The sequence below is a fragment of the Nycticebus coucang genome, chromosome 2, assembly GCF_027406575.1.
Source record: "Nycticebus coucang isolate mNycCou1 chromosome 2, mNycCou1.pri, whole genome shotgun sequence".
Classification (NCBI taxonomy): Eukaryota; Metazoa; Chordata; class Mammalia; order Primates; family Lorisidae; genus Nycticebus; species Nycticebus coucang.
In genome coordinates, this window is record NC_069781.1 from 3,787,972 (window position 1) to 3,810,283 (window position 22,312).

At 55.9% G+C, this 22,312-nt stretch overlaps 1 protein-coding gene across 4 annotated transcripts in view; it reads left to right on the top strand.

Moving 5' to 3' along the window:
- The window catches only part of COL5A1 (collagen type V alpha 1 chain), a 170,484-nt gene that overhangs the window by 136,758 nt on the left and 11,414 nt on the right, over positions 1–22,312 (top strand). For 2 of the 4 annotated variants that reach the window (XM_053558706.1, XM_053558735.1), the window contains 22 exons: positions 2,500–2,607; positions 3,809–3,862; positions 4,860–4,913; positions 5,013–5,120; positions 5,925–5,978; positions 6,078–6,185; positions 7,351–7,404; positions 8,127–8,234; positions 8,872–8,925; positions 9,246–9,299; positions 10,281–10,334; positions 11,262–11,315; positions 12,085–12,192; positions 12,286–12,339; positions 12,435–12,488; positions 13,442–13,549; positions 14,348–14,401; positions 15,211–15,246; positions 15,567–15,620; positions 16,371–16,626; positions 17,493–17,605; positions 20,944–21,012. In XM_053558706.1, coding sequence (XP_053414681.1) covers positions 2,500–2,607; positions 3,809–3,862; positions 4,860–4,913; positions 5,013–5,120; positions 5,925–5,978; positions 6,078–6,185; positions 7,351–7,404; positions 8,127–8,234; positions 8,872–8,925; positions 9,246–9,299; positions 10,281–10,334; positions 11,262–11,315; positions 12,085–12,192; positions 12,286–12,339; positions 12,435–12,488; positions 13,442–13,549; positions 14,348–14,401; positions 15,211–15,246; positions 15,567–15,620; positions 16,371–16,626; positions 17,493–17,605; positions 20,944–21,012 — 1,770 coding nt within the window. Of the gene's footprint in view, positions 1–2,499; positions 2,608–3,808; positions 3,863–4,859; positions 4,914–5,012; positions 5,121–5,924; positions 5,979–6,077; positions 6,186–7,350; positions 7,405–8,126; positions 8,235–8,871; positions 8,926–9,245; positions 9,300–10,280; positions 10,335–11,261; positions 11,316–12,084; positions 12,193–12,285; positions 12,340–12,434; positions 12,489–13,441; positions 13,550–14,347; positions 14,402–15,210; positions 15,247–15,566; positions 15,621–16,370; positions 16,627–17,492; positions 17,606–20,943; positions 21,144–22,312 lie in introns of all 4 variants that reach the window. The other 2 variants (XM_053558724.1, XM_053558715.1) reach the window with 2 other exon arrangements.

Consider the following 22,312-nt stretch of genomic DNA (forward strand, 5'->3'; position numbering starts at 1 on the left):
CAATTCAGCTTAGCCCCCTCTCCTCCCAACTCAGAGGGTCCCAGTGAGTCTGAGTTCTGGAGGGTTCTATATACGTCTGCACAGTTGTGCCCAGTGAAGTTGTCGCGAGCAGGTTGCTCTGTCCCAAAGGCAGGACCGTTGTGTGCATTTCGCTCTCAGAGGCTTGTGGGTGGAGAGAGCAGCCCATGTTCCCCGGTCCCCACGGGAGCCACGCTGGGAACCCTGGCACCCTTGAGAGTCCATCAGCGTGTCTCTGGAAGCTCTGATGGCATCTCAGTGTCTCCTGTGAGGCTCCCAGGACTGGGGACACCTGGGGCCTTCCATGCATGTGGGTAGAGGACACATGATGTTGCCAGGAAGCCACATGGTCATTGTTTCCAGAGAGTAAAGATTTAAGCAGAAACCTTACCCAGAGAGAAGCTTATTCTCCCAGAATAGCTTCTCCCAGAGAGAACAGGAGGTCAAGGAGAGGTCAGGGTGTCTCCAGGAGCTCCCAGCCTGACCACTAATGCTGATAAAGGTCCCCAAAAAGCCTCATGGAGCTGTGGCCTTTGTAGCTTCAGTGGAGTAGAAATGTGGATGGATAGATTCATGATTCGTGGAGCAGAAAGTGCCTTGTGTGAGAGGGCAGGGGGCAATATGATGGGATGGTGATGTAGGACCAAATGCCAGCCGCGTTGAGGTCCAAACATCATCCTCTCCCAGGGCGCACACCCTCTGTCTGTGAGTCTTCAGTTGAAGGGACTCCCATCCCCTCCCAGTGTGCATCCCCTCTGTCTGTGTGTCTGTTGGATGAAGGGACTCCTGCAGGGGTGAGAAAATCCAGGTGCTGGTGCTCACAGGGTGATGTGATGTCTGGTGAAACTCACAAAGCAGGACTTAGTAAGGACCACTGGAGACTGCTGGGGCGGTTAGGGTGAACATGAATCAAAGTGGTAAAGAAAGTTATACTGGCAAGATGGGGTGTGTGCCTACATGTATCCATGTGCATGTGTGCTCTGTGTGTGTACAGGCACATGTATATGTGTGTATTGGGGTGTGCATGTGTGCTGTGTGTATAGGCATGTGTATTGGGGTGTGCATGTTTGCTCTGTGTGTGTACAGGCACGTGTATATGTGTGTATCTGGGGTGTGCATGTGTGCTCTGTGTGTGTACAGCATGTGTATATGTGTGTATGTGGGTGTGCATGTGTGCTCTGTGTGTGCAGGCATGTGTATATGTGTGTATTGGGGTGTGCATGTGTGCTCTGTACAGGCGTGTGTATTGGGGTGTGCATGTTTGCTCTGTGTGTGTACAGGCACGTGTATATGTGTGTATCTGGGGTGTGCATGTGTGCTCTGTGTGTGTACAGCACGTGTATGTGTGTATGTGGGGTGTGCATGTGTGCTCTGTGTGTGTACAGCACGTGTATATGTGTGTATTGGGGTGTGCATGTGTGCTCTGTGTGTACAGCACATGTACATGTGTGTATTGGGGTGTGCATGTGTGCTCTGTGTGTGTACAGCATGTGTATATGTGTGTATTAGGGTGTGCATGTGTGCTCTGTGTGTGTACAGCATGTGTATATGTGTGTATTGGGGTGTGCATGTGTGCTCTGTGTACAGGCGTGTAATTGGGGTGTGCATGTGTGCTCTGTGTGTGTACAGCACGTGTATATGTGTGTATGTGGGTGTGCATGTGTGCTCTGTGTGTGTGCAGGCATGTGTATATGTGTGTATTGGGGTGTGCATGTGTGCTCTGTGTATACAGGCGTGCGTTATGCATGTGTCTGTGTGTGCATGTGTGCTCTGTGTATAGGCACGTGTATGTGGGTGTGCATGTGTGCTCTGTGTACAGGCATGTGTATATGCATATGCACATGTGTACATGTGTCTCTGTGTGTGCACGTGTGCTTTGCATGTGCACAGGTACATGTATATGTGTGTGTGCATGTGTCTGTGTGTATAGGCACTTGTGTGTACGTGTGTGTCTCTGTGCACGTGTGCTTTGTGTGTGCAGGTGTGTGTGTATGCATGTATACATGTGTGCACATACACAACAGAGTGCTTGCTTGTGCATGTGTGTGTGTCTCTGTGTATGTGTATGTGCACAGAGAGTGTCTGCAGAGAAGTCAGAATCAGAAAGTCCGTGGAGGCCGGCACTCAGGCCCTCTTGGTCCCTGGCTTAGACGATGCAGCACAGTCCCAGGAATTTGGTTGGCTGGGTTTGAATCTGGCTCTACTGCTCACCAACTGTGCCTCAGTTTTCCCACCTGCAGAAGAGCAGCCCTTCATAGGATGAGTGTGGATTAAGTAAAGTGAGGCACCAGCAGTCCGGTCTGGGGCTGGGCTCAGGGCGTGCTCTCTGTCCCTGGCTGGGTGTCCTCAGGACTATGGTGATGGGCACTTCCCAGGGGCTCCCACCTTCTCACCACAGGTCCTTCTCTGGGGTGATGAGCTGGTGGTGGGATGTCCCCAAGCCAAAACCACATCTGACCAGTGATTGTCTATCCTCTCTAGGGTGAGAAAGGCCCACAAGGCCCTGCTGGCCGAGATGGTCTCCAAGGTCCTGTGGGGCTCCCAGGCCCAGCTGGCCCTGTGGGTCCCCCTGGAGAAGACGGAGATAAGGTAAGGAGAGCACAGAGTTGTGACATCAAACCTGGCCGGGTGGGACGGCCAGAGCGAGGCCGCCACTGCACCAGCACGATGCCCATGGGCCCAGGGGCAAGGCCGGCAGCCTGACCCTCACCCACCCTGCAGTCCTGGTATTAGTGGACAGTGTAGGAGCAGCACGCAGGTAAACAGTAGCAAGTGAGCCCTCTGGTGTGCCTGAGCACGCTCAGAAACACTTTCCTCCTGTGCCCTTTTGAGGTTGACTAAAACATTTGTTACCAGAAGCCAGAGCAAAGAGAAAGGCTCCCTTCCCTGAGCAAATCACTTCACAGTTTTAACCATGGAGCCCCGTTTAATGAGGTTTCACTCGGTATCTATTTTTTTTTTTTTTTTGTAGAGACAGAGTCTCAATTTACTGCCCTCGGTAGAGTGCCATGGCCTCAAACAGCTCACAGCAACCTCAACTCCTAGGCTTAAGCGATTCTCTTGCCTCAGCCTCCCGAGTAGCTGGGACTACAGGTGCCCGCCACAACACCCAGCTATTTTTTGGTTGCAGTTTGGCTGGGGCTGGGCAGGAACCCACCACCCTCAGCATATGGGGCTGGTGCCCTACCCACTGAGCCACAGGCGCCGCCTCATTATCTATTTTTAAATGTCTTCACTTGAATTATCAAGGCTCCCTTTCCTTAAGAATGTGCTTTATAATTCTAACGCCATTATCATGGACCTCGTATTTTATACTTCATTTAATGAACACAGTGAAATGCAGTTCTTTAGTTTAACTATCATTCATGATAGCTCTCGGGTGACATCTCTTTGTTACTCAACTTTGTCACCTCTGCATGGACGACGCCTTACATCTCAAGGTGGAGAGCAGCCCCGCCCCAACAGAAACACTGGAGCGGGTGTTAATAACTTTTGTGGAGACACAGTGACAGAGTTGCCTGTTATCATGGTGGCGGGATAACAGTGCGATGAGAAAAGTTAAATGATTTCGATATGGCTTCCCCACATTTTCAAGTCAGCAGACATTCTGTGTCGTATCAGGTCAGGTCAAGACCTTGCCCCTTTTAGCCCTGTCCTGAAAAGGAGATCGAATTAGTATACAGAAGGCTTTCTCCTGTGGAAAGGCACGGGGCTTCCTGGAGGAGAATGTCCTCCCAGAGAAACTACTCACCACTAGCCTGTCTGACTGGTCTTCCACATCTTCCTCCAGGGAGAGATTGGGGAGCCCGGCCAGAAAGGAAGCAAGGGGGACAAAGGCGAGCAGGTAAGAGGGGGCACGGTGGCATGGACAGCTCCCAGGCACTGGGGGCCGCGTGGTGCCTGCTGATGTGGCTACGATACACTCCTGAAGTCCCAGTCCCATGTGTGTGCATTTGGGTGACTCTCGTGTGTGTGTGTGCGCGTGCGCGCGCGCCTGTGGGTGAGTCACTCAGTGTTAAAATGAACGGGCACCATTCACAGGTTTTATAAATTAAAGCCAGTTGAGTGTTTCTGTCCTTGAGATTTTTGGTTCTGCAAACCCACTCATGGCCCTCTGAGGCTAGGGAAGCCAGAGCGTTCTGCAGGGGCAGTGCCCTTGACCAAATACTTGTTTACTTTTCCCCTTTCTGTTTCGTCACCTGTTTGGAAATACTAGCGTGTTCTCCTAAGAGCCCCAGCATGGTGCCGCCAGCTTCTTTCTGCTGATGGGAAGTGTCTCCTTACTTCGCTGCAATCGGGCGTCTCAATCAGCAGCTAGATTCCCAGGCGGGAAAGAGCCATGCTCCCGGGAGCCTGCCCCGGGCAGTGTCCTTCTGGCCGGGGTCGGGCTCCTGCTCCCTCCTTCCTTCCTTCCCTCTCTCCCACTCTCTCTGAGCTGCCAATTTCTCAGGGCAGCACAGGGAAGCAGCTCTCCAAGTGTGGGACGTGGGGCTTTGGGGTGAGCAGAGCACTCCTGTGTCCTTGGGGGATGGGGCTGCGTGTGCCCATGTCCTGGGGGTGGGATGGGCCTGAGGAGACACATGGTGACCTCTAGGGAGACGTAGGGGCCGCTGCCTCTGCTGCCATAATGATGGACTTGGGGTCGAACCAAGAACCTGGCCAGATTCCCAGAGGCTGCAGCACAGCCTCCACATTGGTGTTGATGTTCCCTCTGATGAAGGACACATTTGGGGACTGAACCGATGACCTCAGATGCATCAGCTTTGGACATGATCCATTCCCTTCCTCAACCTCATCTGAGGTACAGGAAGAGACCTGTGTTTCTGCCTTGTTTCCCACAGGGTCCTCCCGGGCCGACGGGTCCTCAGGGCCCCATCGGACAGCCAGGCCCCTCCGTGAGTATCTGTGGTCAGTGACCTTCAACTAGACTCACAGCCCTCACTGCCGTGTTACCTCGACTGGTCCTTACTGACAGCTCCCTGGTCTCCCTGCAGGGCGCGGACGGTGAGCCAGGGCCTCGTGGCCAGCAAGGCCTTTTTGGGCAGAAGGGTGATGAAGGTCCCAGAGGTTTTCCTGGCCCCCCCGGGCCAGTAGGGCTGCAGGTGAGTGCACGTTTTCACTAAGCCAGGTCAACTTCAGATGTCCCCTCTGTTGTCACTGTTGTCACCGACTTTGCAAGGATGGGGAAGCCTGTGAGGCTGCGGGGGCCTCCCCATCCAATCAGAAGTGCTGCAAATTCCCAGAATTCCAGGCATCCCAAATTCACTGCTCTTATTTAAACAATCACATTTATTCCCATGTTCATTGTAGAAACCGATAATTTATAAGGAAACAAAATGACTTGTGAATAGTGCCTAGAAATGAACCATAAAATGCTGGGCACATTTTACTGCCATCCCTTTTGGAGGCATGCATTCACAGAGTCAGAGGCACGCACGTCATTTTATCTGGCTTTTGCAAAATCTGAATCATGTCATATGTTACGCAGGAAGTTTGTATGCCGCCGTCCTCATTTTTCATTTTGAGGTGTGTTGAATGTCATGAAATATTCTCTGAACAAATGGCTTTTTATTTATTTGGGAAACATGATTTTTAGTCTCTACATAGTAACCCAGCATCTGGTGGTGACATAATTCATCCCAGCATTTCCCCGCTGTTGGCTCATTAGGTTTTATTGCTTTATGGGACCCTGCCATAAGCACCTTTGCCATAAATTTTTGCATTCTCTAATTATTTCCCTGGACTGAATCTGAGACTTGGAGTTTTTGGGATGTTCTCGTCAGTAGCTGCACGCACAGAGCGTGTTCCAGGGCTGTCGGGGCTCGGTGCCATCATGTGGTGGAGGTGGTGAGAGGGGGGAGTGTGTGTGTGTGAGGACAGTGCTTAACTGTGCTTCCTGCTTGCAGGGCCTGCCGGGACCTCCAGGAGAAAAGGGTGAGACAGGAGACGTGGGCCAGATGGTAAGTGTGTCTGGACACCCAGACCGGGTCGTGGCAGCTGGCTGATGTGGGGGAAAGTCTGCCTTTCCTCTGGGCTCAATGTCCTCTCCCTTTCCCTAGGGCCCGCCAGGTCCCCCTGGCCCCCGAGGACCCTCTGGAGCTCCAGGTGCTGATGGGCCACAAGGTCCTCCCGGAGGCATAGGGAATCCTGGTGCCGTGGGGGAGAAGGTGAGGCCTCGCGCCCCTTGTCACAGCAGGTCTGTGCTGTGTGAGAATCCAGTGTGTGTACATGTGCACATACCCACGTATGTATGTGCAAAAGTGTGCGAGGGCACTGCTGAGTCATTCCCATCAGACACGTTTTGAAATTTAGAAGAAGATTCACGAAATGGCACTGGAAACTCTGATAATGCTCATTGGTGGTGGCCTTTGGCAGAATTTCCAAATGGTGTCCCCAACCAGTAAGGCCCCGCCACATTTCCCAAGATTTAGCTCTGATGGGAATTATCGTCTGTTCCTTGAAGTGCCGGAGTCTCCATGTTTGCCGTTCCCATTTCAGCTGAATTCTATTCCCATCACCTGGGGGCCTCTTCTGTCTGCTGATGGATTTTAGGGCCTGGGTCCTTGAGATGACTCAGAGTGTGCGGGACCCGTGTGTACCCCTGTGTGCATGTGTCTGTGTGTGCGCCTGTATGTGCATGTGTGTCTGAATGTGTGTGTATGTCTGTATGTGTGTGTGTGTGCGCGCGCGCGCGCACGTGCAGGGGGTGGGCCTCGACGCCAGTGCTGGAGAGTTGGCCTGACTGTAAAGCAAACTGGACAGGAGGGAAGGCGGGAATGGCACCTGTGCTCTGGAGCTCCCTGCATCCTGTTTCCAGAGTTTTCTTTCTGACATCAGTCCATGAAATGACGAGAAGTTTCCCTCACTTCTCATTTTTTATGAGACAGAATTTTATGATAAAGAACTCAAACAGAAATACGCCCTGCTGTGCCCACAGAGGACGGCAGCATCTTTCTCTTACCATGCCTTGGCTGCCCCTGCCTGCTCCGCCTTCCCAGGTCCTCCCAGTGGCCATGGCCTGAGGAGTGGAGGAAGCTTTCTCCCTGCCTCTGCCCTGGCTGTGCCCCGAGGAACACGGACCCACCTGCTCACCCCCCACATGTCTCATACGCATCCTACAAAGCCCCCAGAGTCCCCTGTGGTAGAGACGCCCCTCCCTGCATCCACACATGCCCACCGCATCCTCACGTGCCTCCTTTCCAATCCTGGGAGCTGTGTGGGGACTGAGTGCTGTCCCACTGACCCAGGGGTTCCTGCCACCTGATGGCAGATGCTTGAGGCTGGAGCTGCTGTCCCCGTCACTGCCCTAACCGTGGCACATTGTCTCCTCAGGGTGAGCCTGGTGAAGCTGGTGAGCCTGGTCTTCCAGGAGAAGGAGGCCCCCTGGTGAGTGAGTGGGCATTGGGGTGGGATGTGCCCAAGTGGCTGTGTGGACAGGGGTCTGGATTGGAAGCTCTGGCCCTATCTCAGTATTCCCATCCATAAAATGGGAGTCATAAGTCCTCTTGTGCCCACCTTACAGAATCACTGGACACAGGGGAGTGAACACGTGTGTGTGTGTGTGTGTGTGTGTGTGTGTGTGTGCGCACGCGCATACGATGGTGACCATCATGACCAGCGTCACCAGTGGCTGGCAGTGTCTGTGATGATCCAGCCCCTTTCCCAGGCTACCATACATGTGGGGCAACTGTTGTCACCCTACCATGCCAGGCCTTTGAAAGCCGGAGAAATGTTTGCTCTGAGGCCAGCTTGCAGATGACTTTCGGGCCCTGGTGACAGCTGAGGGCAGGGAGTGGCAAAGGCCTCCTGGGTTTTTAGCTGCCACCTCCACCTGAAAACCCTGGTCCTTGTAGTCCTCACTGTTTGCTGTCTGATTATGGAGTCGGTCCCCCCCATAGAACTGAGTCTTGGCCTTAGAGTGCCCTGGAAGCCAGGGCTCCTTAGTCAGCCATGTGGCACACAGAGGGGCCAGCACTCAGAGGGGCTGTTGAGGGCTAGGGGAGCAGATATTTGGAGAGGGCTGTCTGTGTGTGCCGAGAACCAGGAGGCACCCCACAGGCCAGAACCTGCCATGTCCCTGAGACTGGACCCTGGCTCTGCCCCTCCAGGGACCCAAAGGAGAAAGGGGTGAGAAGGGTGAGTCAGGCCCTTCTGGTGCTGCTGGACCCCCTGGACCCAAAGGCCCTCCCGGAGACGATGGCCCCAAGGGCAGCCCCGTGAGTACTTCTGCGATGCTGGGGGTCTGTGGAGCGGGACTGGGCCCTGCACCCAGATCATCTGATTCATCAGTAGGGTATGCTTTGCTCAGGGAGTAGTGCCAGCACCATTGCTGGTCTCAGAGTAGTTTTCCCTGAGGTTTTCACACCAGTGATGGGTGAAATAGTGGAGAAGGGGAGAAAGTAGATGTGAGATAGAGGAGGTCGCCCCGGGTTCCAGGCACCCAGCCTGATGCACACTGCAGGACAGATGGGCGTGGGGCACGCCCCTGCCTCTGCCCCACCCTGATTTGCATCAAGAGTGGTTTTGGAGAGTCAAATTCTAGAAGGCTGAAGGTCCAGGTTCTAGTCTATGCCTGGAGCTCCCACGAGTGGACGTGTGGGCAAGACGCTGGCCCCTGGCATGCCTGTGGAAAGCACGAGACTAGCTGGCCCTGCCCTGCCACTGACCAGGCTGGGGGCTCCTCGGGATGCTGCAGTGAAAGGGCTTTCGGGTCATAACGTCTGCTGAGGTGTTAGCACCATGGGACTGCTGTAGGAGCTGGGTGGTGGCAGTGGTCGCCTGGGGGCAGTGATGGGAGTTAGCACATAGGGTCTTGGGCGTGCTGCTGACAGCCTTTCTCTTTCTCCTTTTTAGGGCCCAGTGGGTTTTCCTGGAGATCCCGGACCCCCTGGAGAGCCCGGCCCCGCGGTAGGTATTAAGGAGGACAAGGCTGCTCTGTCCCCACTGCTGTTGCCTGGCCTCTGACAGCCCCATTTCCCTCTTTCTTTTTGGTGGTTTCCTTTCAATGAGTTCTGTTTGGGGTGCATGCTTTCCCAGGACGCCCACGCTCTGACGACTGGGTGGAGAAGTGCGCCTCCCACTTTGGCACTCTGTGGGCTGGCACCAGAGAGAGGTGCTGTGTGTGAAGTGTGTGACTTGGGAGAAGTGGCTGAGGATGCACTGGGCACCAGTGGATGAACTCGGGTGCAGTCCAACAGTCAGCCAGGAACTTGGCATTGTCCCCACAGGGTCAAGATGGTCCCCCTGGTGACAAAGGAGACGATGGTGAACCTGGGCAAACGGTGAGTCCACAGCCTGCCATGGCTTTTTGGTGAAGGACTCTGTGTGTTCTTAGCACTTTGCAACTTGTGTGGTTCATTTCTGAGACAAATGCAAACCCTGCCCCCTTACGAGGTTCTTGACCATGACAGGGGCTCGGGGACTCCATCTGAGGGTCTAGTGAATGCTATGGGCCCAATTTCCAGAAGAGGAAAGTCTGTGTTCAGTCTTGGGAGCAGTTTTGCACATAGCTCCAAGGGTTCCATGACCCCCACATGCCCAGCACAAGTGACAGAAGTTACCTGTACCCTAACCCCAACCCTAGTGGGGCTGAGCACCCTCCCCACAGGGCCCTTCCTACCTGAGCTCCTGGTGAGCTCTTATTGGACGTTGCAGAGCGTTTTAAGCGCTTCCTCAAACCAAGGCCATCTCTCAAGGATAGATGAACCCCAACAGGCCCCTGGGGAGGAGGCAGCTTGGAGGGGACGACCTGAGGCCTCATAGGCCTCCCTTGCCCCATCCTGCCACCAGCAGGGCAAACGGCTACTGAGAATTATAGACCCATGGGCAGAAGGCCTGTGCCACCAATTTGCGACTGTCAGCTATGCAAAGAAAGGATTGGGGGCACAGCTCTGGGGCCAGATTCCCCCCCAAGATGTCCCTGTTTCACCACATCTGCCTGTGCCCCCAGGATAGTATGTATCCCCACTTTTGTGTGAGAGGATGCTGAGGGCCTACACTCACCAGGTTAAGCCCGTTGCGGGAAAGTTCTCCCACATGCCACAGATCTGTGGATGTGAGGTGGGGTCCCCCATGCTGAGTGTGGAGGCTGCAGCAGAGCAGTCCCACGCAGCCCCCTCCAGGCCTCTGTGCCAGCTCCAGAAGAGGGGAGGCAGCCCCCGGCCCGCTCAGGAGAGACAAGGTTGCAATTCTGTGCGGTCTCCGTGATCTTGTCCAGCAGGCCCTGGTTCCTAATGCTCTGTGTGCTTTTTCTCTGATACCAGGGATCCCCGGGCCCTACTGGTGAACCAGGCCCATCTGGGCCTCCAGGAAAAAGGGTAAATAATTCTGCATGTGCACCCTGCTCTCAGTGCCCTGGGTGAGGCGGCTCCCTGGCCCCACCTCCCTCTTCATTTTTTGCTGAGGCCAAAGGAGCTCTGAGCGCTGTGGTGAGGAAGGTGCTGTGTGAAGTGTGATCTCCATGAGCGGCGTGGTGTGGTGAGGAGGGTGCTGTGTGTGAAGTGTGATTCCATGAGCGGCGTGGTGTGGTGTAGAAAGTGCTGTGTGTGAAGTGTGATTCCATGAGTGGTGTGGTGACGAAGGTGCTGTGTGTGAAGTGTGATCTCCATGAGTGGGGTGGTGTGGCGAGAAAGATGGTCGTGTGAAGTGTGTTCTCCTTTCGGGTTTTTGCCACATCACCAGGCTGCAGACCTGCTTGGTATATGAAGCAGCTGCACCTTTTAGGATCGTCCAAGTGCTGCCACCGACAATTATACCTTTCATGGGAGAAAAACACCCACAACGCTTAAAAATGCTTTGTCCCTTGGGCGGCGCCTGTGGCTCAAGGAGTAGGGTGCCGGTCCCATATGCCGGAGGTGGCAGGTTCAAACCTAGCCCCGGCCAAAATAAAAAAAAAAAAAAATGCTTTGTCCCCCCAGCTCAGATTTTGCCTAAAAGTCAGACAAACAGGGCATTCTCTGCGCAGCGAATGATGTCATTTGCTGGTGCTTCCTGGTGCTCCCTAGACCAGGGGCCGCCCAGCCCTCATGCTGTCAGATGCTTCCGCAGGAGGCCAGAGTGGCTTTTCTCTAGGACTAGGTCCTTGGGACTCATGCTGAGGGCCCGTGTCTGAGCTGGGTGGCAGCCCGAGGGCAGACCACACCCTGCACCCTCCTAGGGCCTGGCCTGTTCGTTCCCAGCCCTGGGCACACTACTCCGGCTGCTGCCCACTGTATGTCCACCCACTGTTCTCTCACTTGTTTCAGGGTCCACCAGGCCCCGCAGGCCCTGAAGGCAGACAGGGAGAGAAAGGAGCCAAGGTAACATGCCTTTCGGCCAGGCCATGCCTGTTCACGGGCCTTCCAGAGGTCACAGTGGGTGGGAAGAGGGCAATGTTTGGACAGAGGAGGCCAGAGGCGGAGAGTTGTCTTCGGGCCCTGGCTATGGCCACCCTGGGCAGGAGACCCATTTCTCTGTAGAAGAGGCAGCAGATAGTGGCACTGGGGTCTGTTCCTGGCACCACAGTCCATCCTTTGGTCAGCCTGAGGCAAGGGAGGGCGGGGGGCGCAGGAGTCAGGAGCCCAGGGCTATCCCACTGTGCTGGAGAGCTGGCCATGCCGTGGCTGCCCACCCTGAAATGGAAGTGAGGACAGGGCCTGCTGTGTGGGGCCAAGGGAAAGATGGGGTGCCACTGCCCACACGGTTAGTACAGGGCCTGGCCCCCAGAGGGTGCAGGAGCCCATCCTTCCAGTGGGGTGACTGGCAGGCCCAGGATGGCACCATGACCTCCTTTCTGGGGATGTCTTTTGTTAAATGACCCAGTGGTGGGGGTCTCTAGGCTCCCAGGCTGCTCAGGACATGGTGGCTGTGCCCACTGTGGTGGTAGTTGACATGGTCAGTGGAGGCTGGGTGGACTATTGGCTGAGGAAGTTAGCAGGATGAGGAGTTGGCCAGAGCAGCTTCCGTAGGAGTGTGGAGAATTGGGGTGGTGCCCAGAGTTCTGGGCACCCCTGGGGGTTCCCCAAAGACACCAGGGTTTCTGAGAAGTGGTCCTGAGTCCTAGAGCTCACACTCCTTGCTTCTCTGCAGGGAGAAGCCGGCTTGGAAGGCCCTCCTGGGAAGACTGGCCCCATCGGCCCCCAGGGGGCCCCTGGCAAGCCTGGGCCTGATGGCCTGCGAGGGATCCCAGGCCCTGTGGTGAGTGGTCTGCGCAGGCCTGGGAGGGGTGCAGGGGCAGCTCAGGGGAGGGGTGTGGGTCTGGGCACTCCCACGACCGTCTCTGTCTTTCAGGGTGAACAAGGTCTCCCCGGGTCCCCAGGCCCGGATGGTCCCCCCGGCCCCATGGTGAGTGAGATTCCCCAGGGAAGTGTGGTGGGGGGGGGAGTTGACACATAAAACTTCTGAGATAAGGACTCTGACCCCTCTTCTTCCTCTCATAGGGTCCCCCAGGACTCCCTGGCCTCAAAGGAGACTCTGGTCCCAAAGGTGAAAAGGTAAAAGGACCCCAGGAGCCCCTTCCAATACCCTTGGGTTCAAACTCAGTGAGCTATTGGTCTGTTCCCTGAATCGCTGAGTGCCCGCTGGGAGGTGCTTGTGGTGCCTGGGAGGCAGTGAACAAGAGGAAATCTGCACACTGCTCTGAGGCTCAGTCCCTGCCTTCAGGGAGGTCCTGGGAAGTTTGGGGGATTCTCACGGCCCCCAAGAACTCACAGAGAACCCTTTTGCTGGGTGCTGAGGTCCCGACTGGAAGGTATTTGGTACCACAGGAGCAGCTGCTGGCCCTGGGCATGGTGGCCTTGGGCCTAGCGGCAGGAAAAGTCTCTTTCACTCTGCAATCCATGCTGAATTTTCCCAGTTTACATTGACTTATTTACCCACATGACGTTCTCACAAGCCTGACAGTTGTACATAAAGAAGGCACCCAGGATGCTCTACTCTGGTGCCTCCTGTCACTCATCACCAAGCCCCAAAGCAATGAAAGCTGCGGGAGCCCTTCTGGAGCGTCTGGGGGCTCATAGAAACACAGAGAAACATAAATAAACACAATGAGTGTATGCCCCGGAGTCCTCTTTAAATGATTGTGGTCCCCGACTCTCTGTGGCCTGCTTTCTGTGTCAGTCCACGAATTTTTAGTTCTTTATAAGAAGAGGCATACATATGTACCAGACAAATTGGAAAAAGCGTGTAAGTAGAAAGACAAACATAAAAATTACCATCCAGAAGAGCCCGCCACCCCTGGGTGCATGTCTGTGCCTCTGTCTGCTTCAGGTGTGACTTTGGCCAGAGTCTGTTCCCTGACCTGTCTGTTGCTTCCTCCCCTCCCCTCCAGGAGCTGCTCACCAGCGGCTCCGCAGCTTCCATGGCGTGGCTGTGCTGCCACCGCGCCCACTGGCCCACCATGGTCAGGTGTGGGTGAACGCCCCTTTGTGTCTTTGCTTTCCAACAGGGTCATCCCGGCCTGATAGGGCTCATTGGACCACCGGGTGAACAGGGTGAGAAGGGTGACCGTGGCCTCCCAGGCCCCCAGGGCTCAGCTGGCCCTAAAGGAGAACAGGTGTGTGAGATGGTGCTCTGGCCCATGGGCTGGCAAGAAGCATCTTAGAACCCCAGGCTCTAGTGCCCAGAGGACCTGAGGCAGGTTAGAGCCTGGAAGGGCATCCTCATGTCTGAGGTACCCTACCTATTTTGCATACAGGGACGGGTACAGGGCTGGGCTCTCCTAGGAAGAAGGAGAAGCTGCCCTGACCAGCAGGCAGGGCTGCCTCCTTGTTGTAGTGGTGGCCTGCGAGCTGCAGGGACAGCACTGGCCAGGGAGGCGGAAGCCACCCTGCACCACAGCCCTGCCTGAGCTCTGCAGGGCACCGCCGGTCGGGTGGTTGGAGTTCTAAGTGGCAGCAGTGCGCTCCGAGGAGTGAAAAGCACATTCAGAGGCTGGGCAGCACAGATGGGGAGGAAGGATGCCAGGCTTGTTTTAGTGGGGAGAACAACTCCAGGAACACCGACAGAGGGGACTGAGCCAGGGCCGAGGCACTGAGGGATGGGTTCTCTAATTCAAATAGAGTGTGAAAAGGGAAGTCTCAACTCACAGTCACCTCCTGGTGGCCCTGCAGAGTTCTAGCCTGGACAGGGGGCTGAGGACTGTCAGCCTTGGGTGGATGCTCAGGCCAGCCTGGGCTGGATGGCTCCCCAGACAGTGCTCTGGCCCTGGCACTAGAGAGCAGCCCAGACCCAGATCCAGATGGAGCCAAGAGGCTGCCTTAGGGACGAGGAGGAGAGGGGACCTAGTGGTGGGCTGTGTGCACAGCTCCTCGCCCTCTGAGGGTGATGACCTGCATTCTCTGCTCCTTTTCAGGGTATCACTGGGCCTTCTGGCCCAATCGGGCCCCCTGGGCCCCCTGGCTTGCCGGTGAGTATCTGGGAGGGGTGTGGTGTTGCCCAGATCATTTCTGGGAGGTCAGGCGCAGGGGTAAGCAGTTATCTGAGTCTTGGTGTGGGACTGGGTGATTATAGGAAAGTCACCCGAGACAGCAGAATGGGGCCCAGAGTAGGTTTGCCCATTATCTCCATGTGGGGTTTCAAGTGACAGGAGTAACGGTGTGGGGTCACTGGACCCTGGTCTCTGGTGGGGGGTAGAGGGAGGAGCCTCTGTCTCTGGGCTTCCATGAACGAGGACACTGGTCTGTGGGCACTGGAGGGAAGGTGGGGCAGCAGTGTCTGGCTCTCCAGGCCTCCCAGTCCACAGGAGCAGACCGACCTGGCCCAGACCTGAGCAGTTGGGGTCTGCTCCTCTGATATCTGGGAGGCCCTGAGTCTCTACTTGCCCCTGCCTGTACAGACTGGGCCTTGGGAACTTGTGGCCCAAGGGGGCCCAGCTGCCCCCAGGGCTGGCTCCTGCTGTGTGCAGTGGGAGAGGGGGTCAGATGCACATTGTCCTCCCCTGTGAGACGAGGATGAGCTTTGTCCTGTCCCTGAGTGGCTGCCTGAGCTGTGACTTCCCAGTTAGGAAGGGCAGCCCTGTGTCCCCCTGGTGGGTTGAGCATCAGCCAAGCCCTGGCCTTTCTCCTGTCTTAATCAGGCCAATGCAGACACAGACTCCTGGGGGTGGGGGAGGGGTGCTGCAGGCACCCAGGGTGAAACCTAGGCTGGGTAGGAGGGTTACAGTAGGGCCCAGAGATGCAGGCCCACTCCCTGACCCTCCGTCTTTTGCTCCTGCAGGGTCCTCCAGGTCCAAAAGGTGCTAAGGGCTCCTCGGTAAGTGCTGTGCTCCCCAGGGCCAGGCAGCAGGGGAGGGCAGTCCTGAGATCCAGTTCCTCCTATCTTTCTAAGCCACCCAGCACATCTCAGACGGAGGCATTTGGCTGCTTGTTCCCACCTTAGGAAGGACTCTGGCCTCTGAGGTCCCCTCTCAGGGCATCCAGGAGACTGGAGGGTTCTCTGCCACCCCATCCCTCCTACCACCGTGTGGGTTGTCTCCGACACACAGGATTCCAGGGACCACTCCAGACCTGAGGGTGGAATCAAAGTCCCCTTAGCCCTTGTGACCAAATGCTGGTTCTCTTCTCTTTCTCCAGGGTCCAACTGGCCCCAAGGGTGAGGCAGGCCACCCAGGACCCCCTGGCCCCCCGGTAGGTAGCCTTTGAAGAAAGGGAGGCTGGGTGGGGTACGGCAAGCTCTGTGGGAATTGCAGGACACATTTGTCTGCAGGGCTCCCTCCTGAGACTTGATGGAGCCTGAGCTGTGTGCAGGAGGCTGTCCCTTGGGGCAGCAAGGGAAAGGGAGTCACACAGGCCTGTGGGTGGGGACTCACAGGCCAACTTGCCCTGGAAGAACCATGGGCCGGGGGGGCAGAGAGTGTGCACACATGTGTGTGTACATGCCTGTGTATAAAGCGTGTACACGTGTGCATGCATGTGGGGGTGCACCAGATCAGGCCCCCGAGGGCAGGATGCAGGTCGAGGTGACCCAGGGAGTCGGGAGAGCATCAGGGACAGACACCCTCTGTGGCTGTGCAGTCTGTGCCCACTGGGGCCACCTGGAAGTGGAAGTGGGGCCCTGCACCGGCAGGCATTCACCCGGCCCCACTGTGTCCAGCCCCAGCGGGCTGCAGGGCAAGAGAGGGTCCAGACGAGGACAGAATGGCAGAGAGGGTGCGAGGTCACAAAGGCAGGAGAGGCTGGGCCTCGGGCTCCCAGGACATGGCTTGGAGAGAGAGGCGGCCCATGCAGGCAGGAGCTGGCCGAGGGAATGGGTGTGGAATGTTCCAGAGACAAGGACAAGGGAAGAAGCTGTGCTGGGTGGACAGGTGCCCAGGTGGCCTCCAAGCACCTGGGGACCCATCCTGTCCCTCCCACCCACTGCTCCTGTCCTGCACCCAGGGTCCCCCGGGCGAGGTCATCCAGCCCCTGCCGATCCAGGCATCCAGGACGCGGCGGAACATCGACGCCAGCCAGCTGCTGGACGACGGCAATGGGGAGAGCTACACGGACTACGCGGACGGCATGGAGGAGATCTTCGGCTCCCTCAACTCTCTGAAGCTGGAGATCGAGCAGATGAAGCGGCCCCTGGGCACGCAGCAGAACCCCGCCCGTACCTGCAAGGACCTGCAGCTCTGCCACCCCGACTTCCCCGATGGTGAGGCCTTGACGGGCAAGGACACAGGGCCAGGCAGGAGGGGGACAGACGGCCAGGCAGGGGGAGGGACGGCCAGGCACAGGGGTCTCCCCTGGTTGACATACAGGGGCATCGCAGGGGTGAGGCAATGGGGTCCCTTAAAGGCAGGGAAAAGAGGCCAAGGCTGCAGGGTCAGATGGGCTGGGTCCTGGTCTCATCTTTGCCTTTACAGGAAGGTAGCCCCCTTTCTCCCAGCCACTTGTTCTGATCTGTCCAATGGAGTGAAAGCTCCCTGTAAGGGGACAGTGACAGGAGACAGCCCATGACATACTTTTGGCCGGCATGTAGTGAACCCTGATTCAGGGCCGGTATCGACATCGTACGTGGACAGGGAGGCTCTAAACTCCGTTCACCACCAAATCACAAACCATTCTCCCGGTCGCGGTCCTTAAAGCCCAGCCACTGTTGCAGGGGCATCTCGTCAGCTTGTCATCTCTCGGGGAAGTGTCTGTTTCTCCTGCACAGTTTCAGGGAGTCCGTAGTTCCAGTACACTCGGGTTCTAACCATGTGAACTTCTGAGTTCATTCCAGAGCATTCTCTGCATTTCTGCCCACCCAGAGCCCACCCTCTCCACCCTCCCTACCTGACATTGGACATGTTTCACCAGAACATGTGCCCAGGGTGCTTCACACCCACCTGGTGGATGAGTCTGTCCACATATCTTTATGGGCCCAGCAGGAAAAGCAAAATGCAATAAAGCAAACACCAGGAAGGCCCCGTGTCAGTGCTGTTATGGCCCTGGACTGGAATGTCACAGTGGCTCCTGGAGCCATCCGGGGAGCAATTCTCATGAGTCTGCCTGCCCCCTCCCTGCCTCACTATCCAGGTGAATACTGGGTGGATCCCAACCAAGGGTGCTCCAGGGATTCCTTCAAGGTGTACTGCAACTTCACAGCCGGAGGCTCCACGTGCGTCTTCCCCGACAAGAAGTCTGAGGGGGTGAGTCCCTGTGTCCTCAGAGCGCCCCTGGCAGGGTGTCTGTCTCATGATGGGGCAGGCCGAGGGCTTCAGATGTTTTTCATGGACACAACTTTAAGTCTGAAAACCAGAAATCAAACAGTTTTATAATTAAGAGTATTCTTCCAGAAGTAGGCTTTAAGTTGTTTTAAGAAAAAAATTTTAGCAATAAAATAGGTTTGTGCAGCCCGGGGTTATAGAAGGCTGAAGGGTTTTCCACCTGCCACCCAGTGTTGGGACTTCTTCCAGGACTCAGTGAGATACTCCCAAGCCCCTTTGAGAGAATTTGAGGACAAGTATAATGAAGTGACCCAAAGATGTCTTTTAGAATTCTATAATTCTTAGTACCAGCTCTTCCCATGGGTTCTGTTCCTGTCCCTACCAAGTGCTTTATTTTCAGGTCTAGCTGGTAAGGAACAGGCTTGAGGAGCTAAATTCTGATTCATTGAGATTTTGTGGAATGACACTTAAATAGCCCTTCCTGGGCCTCAGCTCTGTGGTAGGAGTGTGTGCGGACGGCTGTGTGCGCCTGGATGTGCAAGCAGGCGGGCATGCGTGTGCACCTGAGGAGGGACCATGTTGGCCTGGGATAGGGAGGAAGACAAAGTCCTTTCTCTAACTGGGAAGATGTCTAGGACTCCAGCCTTTGAGCCTGCATCAGCCTGAACAGACAGCAGTTTCTCCATAATGTGCCCCTCAGACAGCTCACTCATGTCACAGGACCCAAAGGAAGGCAGCTGTCTTCTGGAGGCCATGGCCTGTCTGCTGCAGGCCCAGCGCATCCGTGTACCTGCTTTCCACAGCCGCAGCCTCCCATGGGGCTCAGCGTCCCACAGGAGCTGTTTCCTGCAGGAGGGAGAGCAACTGAGCTCTCCCCTGGGCCGACAGCCCTTTGCGCCCTAAATCACGCTGAATGCGGTAAGCGCCAGCACCCTCTGGGGCTGGAGCCTGCTGGCAGCACACGGCATACTGGCTGGTAGATTTGTGGTGTGTGTCCCCTCCCCACCTTGACATCATAAACCCTTAACCTGCTTTCTGGGCAGCAGACCTCTTGTGCTGCAGAGAAGGGATTCAGATGTGAGGACTGGCCGCCTCAGTACTTGTTCGTTGGGTCCGGCCAGAGGCCCAGGATGGAGTTCAGTGAGAAAGGATGTTGTTTCCCATCCCTCTTACATGGTCTGTCCTCTGCAAGTGGCCTCACTGCTGGGAATGGACAGGCCAGACTCCTCGGTGCACAGAGGTTTCCCAGGGAGCCGAGCAGCTTCTCACAGCGTGTGGTATGAGGCCTCTGGGTGACCCCACAGCTCCCACTCTTCCCGCGAGATGTCCACGGGCTGGGCCTTCAGGCTCAGGCCACAGCCGCTCAGCCAAGAGCAAACAGACCCCTCTCCTGGGTGGCACTGGCCGTAGGCCTCCTTAGAATGGCAGGAGGGTCACAGCAGAAAGCTGGGGGGAAGCTTGCACTCGCCCCGTGTCTTAACTGTCTTAGAAGGAAGCTGCCCTTTTGTCACCTGAGCTTGGCATTGGTAGCAGCAGTTTGGAAATGAGAGGGTGGAAGGGTTCGGGGTGGGGCAACAAGCAGGGTAGACACCCCTTTTCCTTCAGTGGGTCCCCTTTTCTGGCTCTCCTGGCACAAGGCCCACTGGGAGGAGAAAGCTAGGGGTTGGTAAGGAGTTGACCTGTGCTTCCTCACTGGATGACCCGGGCCTGGGCCTGTGTGTGTTGCCAGCCAAGAACTGAGCCACAGCACGGCGGACTGGGAATCCTCTGCATAGGACTTTACCTGACTGCCGGGGTCTGGCAGACAAACGGAGAGAAGGCGCTATAAAATTTATACACCCATAGGTGCGCGCGCGCGCACACACACACACACACTGCGCGCACAGTGTTCTGACCCATGAGGGACAACATGTATCAGCCTCTTGCGAGGCTGACAGGTGCCGCCCCGTCTAGAATATTCAAGGCCTTTTTATTAGGGATTTGGGTGTATGTACACACAAGGCAAAAACTGAGAAGGTAACAGTCTCATATTTCAATTAAATAAAGTCTTTCGTTCAAGGAAGATAGTTATCAGGCTGAAGGACACTGGAGCACTAAATCAGAGATTAAACACCACCAGCGTAGGGAAGGTTGCAGCCCTCAGGTTAGGTAGCTGTGGCTCAGGGGTATTTGTCAGCTGTTTTCTAGCTTTATTTATAGCCTGACTGTAAGCTGCTGATCTCTATCTAGACATTTCCCAGACTATTTTCTTATCTACACTGCTGGACAGTCCAACACCCCCTCGCCACCTTAGGTGTGCATCACAGCAAGGGGCTGGGACTTAGGGCCATACCCCACATGAGTTCTTGGGGATGCCAGCCTAATCTAGCTTTTACCCACACCCGTGAGCCCCAGCTGGGGACAGGCTGCCCCCAGCTCCCTCTCTCCACACCGGCCGCAGGTAAATCAACGGTGGCGGGGCACTTGTTCCTGTGTGTGATGCCCCACAGGCGTCCATCCACCCACCACACCATGCTGGCCTGCCTGGCCGGGCCTGTCCTATGTCTATGTGGGACCCTCCCCAGAAGGGGACAGAGGCTGTCCCTTTGTGGCTCAATTCCAGGAAGGCATTGGAGGAGTGAGCCCTGGGTCTCTTGTCAACAGGAAACCGGCTGGTGACTTGACAGAGGACTACAGCCCCCAGTCCCCAGAGAAGAACCCCCACCACACTTACACCACACACACACACCATGTCACAAACCAGTCACACACCATGCACACACACAGAGCACGCCACAGACCACACCACACACACACACCATATCACAAACCAGTCACACACCATGCACACACACACACACACACACACACACAATGTGCTCAGCTCCTCTGGCCGTGAGGCTAGAAGGTGAGGATGCCCACACATCCCTTGACCATCAGGAAATGTCGATTTTATTACCTTCATCAGAATCTTTAGGCTCCATCATTCATTCATTCATTCACTCACTCGATGAGCGTTCCCAGCAGTTGCTGGGTATTGGGCACTGTGCCCAAGGCCTGGTGCGGGAGGCCTGAAACATGCAGAGTGTGACCCAGCCTGTGAATCCCTCTACCAGGTGCCGGCCCCTGCTGTCACCTGGGGCTGTTTTATCCTTATCTTCATCATGCGAGTCTGTCCTTGAGGTCCCCAGGGCAGAGCCCCTCAGTGAATGCAGCCACGTCCTGATGGAGGACGCGGGGTGCAGGGGTGGGAGAGCGTGGGGGCTTTCTCGTGGAGGCAGGAAAAGTAACCCTTTCCTTTTCTGTTTCTTTCCCTCTCCACCTCTCCCCTGGATGTTTAGGCCAGAATCACTTCTTGGCCCAAAGAAAACCCGGGCTCCTGGTTCAGTGAATTCAAGCGCGGTAAACTGGTAAGGTGCCTCTCACTTCTGTGCGGTTGTCGCTTTAAACCCGCTCATCTCGTATCTTGCAGAGTAAAATGGCCCGCTGGCCCAAAGAGCAGCCTTCTACCTGGTATAGTCAGTACAAGCGAGGTTCCCTGGTAAGTGGCCACCTTGGCCCAGCCACCTGGCACTGCCTGCTTGCAACACGGCTGGCTCATGGCTGGCTCACAGCTGGCTCACAGCTGGCTCAGGCTGGCTCAGGCTGGCTCACGGCTCTGCATGGAACTGATTGCTGCCGTGTACCACACCTGCTCTTGCCTTTTTGGCCAAACTATTCCATGTCATGTGACCTCAAGATTCAGCATGGGTGTGGAGTCCTGTCCTCCTGCCCCTCTGCATAAAGACTACATTTCAGCCTGGAGTAGGTAGGTGGTTTTAAGTGTATATTTAGGCCTCCCAGAGCTGGGTGTGAGCCCCAGGCCAGAGCTGACCCACAGCCTGTGGATGGGCCAGCCCCATCGTCCTGGGATTTGAGGTCAGGGAATCCAAGAGAGGGAGGGCTCTCGCCAAGTCCAGTGGGCAGGTGAGAGGAGATGGATCCTGGGCCACACCCACGCCATCTGTCCCCTCTTCCTGTAACTCAGGGCCCAGGGGACTTCTAAAGGCCACCTGGCCTGGCACCCACACAACCGTGGTACTTGCGTTTTAACTGCTGGGGGTCTAGTCTTACATAATCCACCTCTGAAAGGAAAAGAACTCAGCACCCTTTAAAGAACAAGACAGATGCTTTTGTGTCCCAAGCCAGCTGGGACTTGCTGGTGTATGTCAGGGGCTGCTTTCACACGGTAGAGATTTTCCCCTGAGCATCACAGAAGTTGGGTTTGGGCCCTTTTCTGGAGTAAAGAGCAAAGTTCGGGATACCTGCAAGTTAAAGGATCAAGGATCCAATACCTGCAAGTTAAGGATCAAGGATCCAATACCTGCAAGTTAAAGGATCAAGCTTCCAGAATGCAGATGGCCTCCAGGTGCCATTTCCCTTGCTGGGACCCGACTGGCCCCATTCCCAAGTGGCCCTCGAGGGAAGTCCTTTGTTACTCCGGAGCCCCCTGAGTTGGGTTATGTGGCCTCCAGCCTGACCATTGATCCTTGGTTGCTGTACCCAAGCAGGCACCAGCCCCAGCCTATTGGGGATGAGGGGTACAGAGACCATGTCCCTCACTCCCCATGGCCACAGGTTCAGAGAGTAGTGGCTTCTGGCCACTTTTGCTCTGTCCACACCTCTGAAACTCACCATCCTTTAACTAGACATTTTGTGGCTGATCCTTAA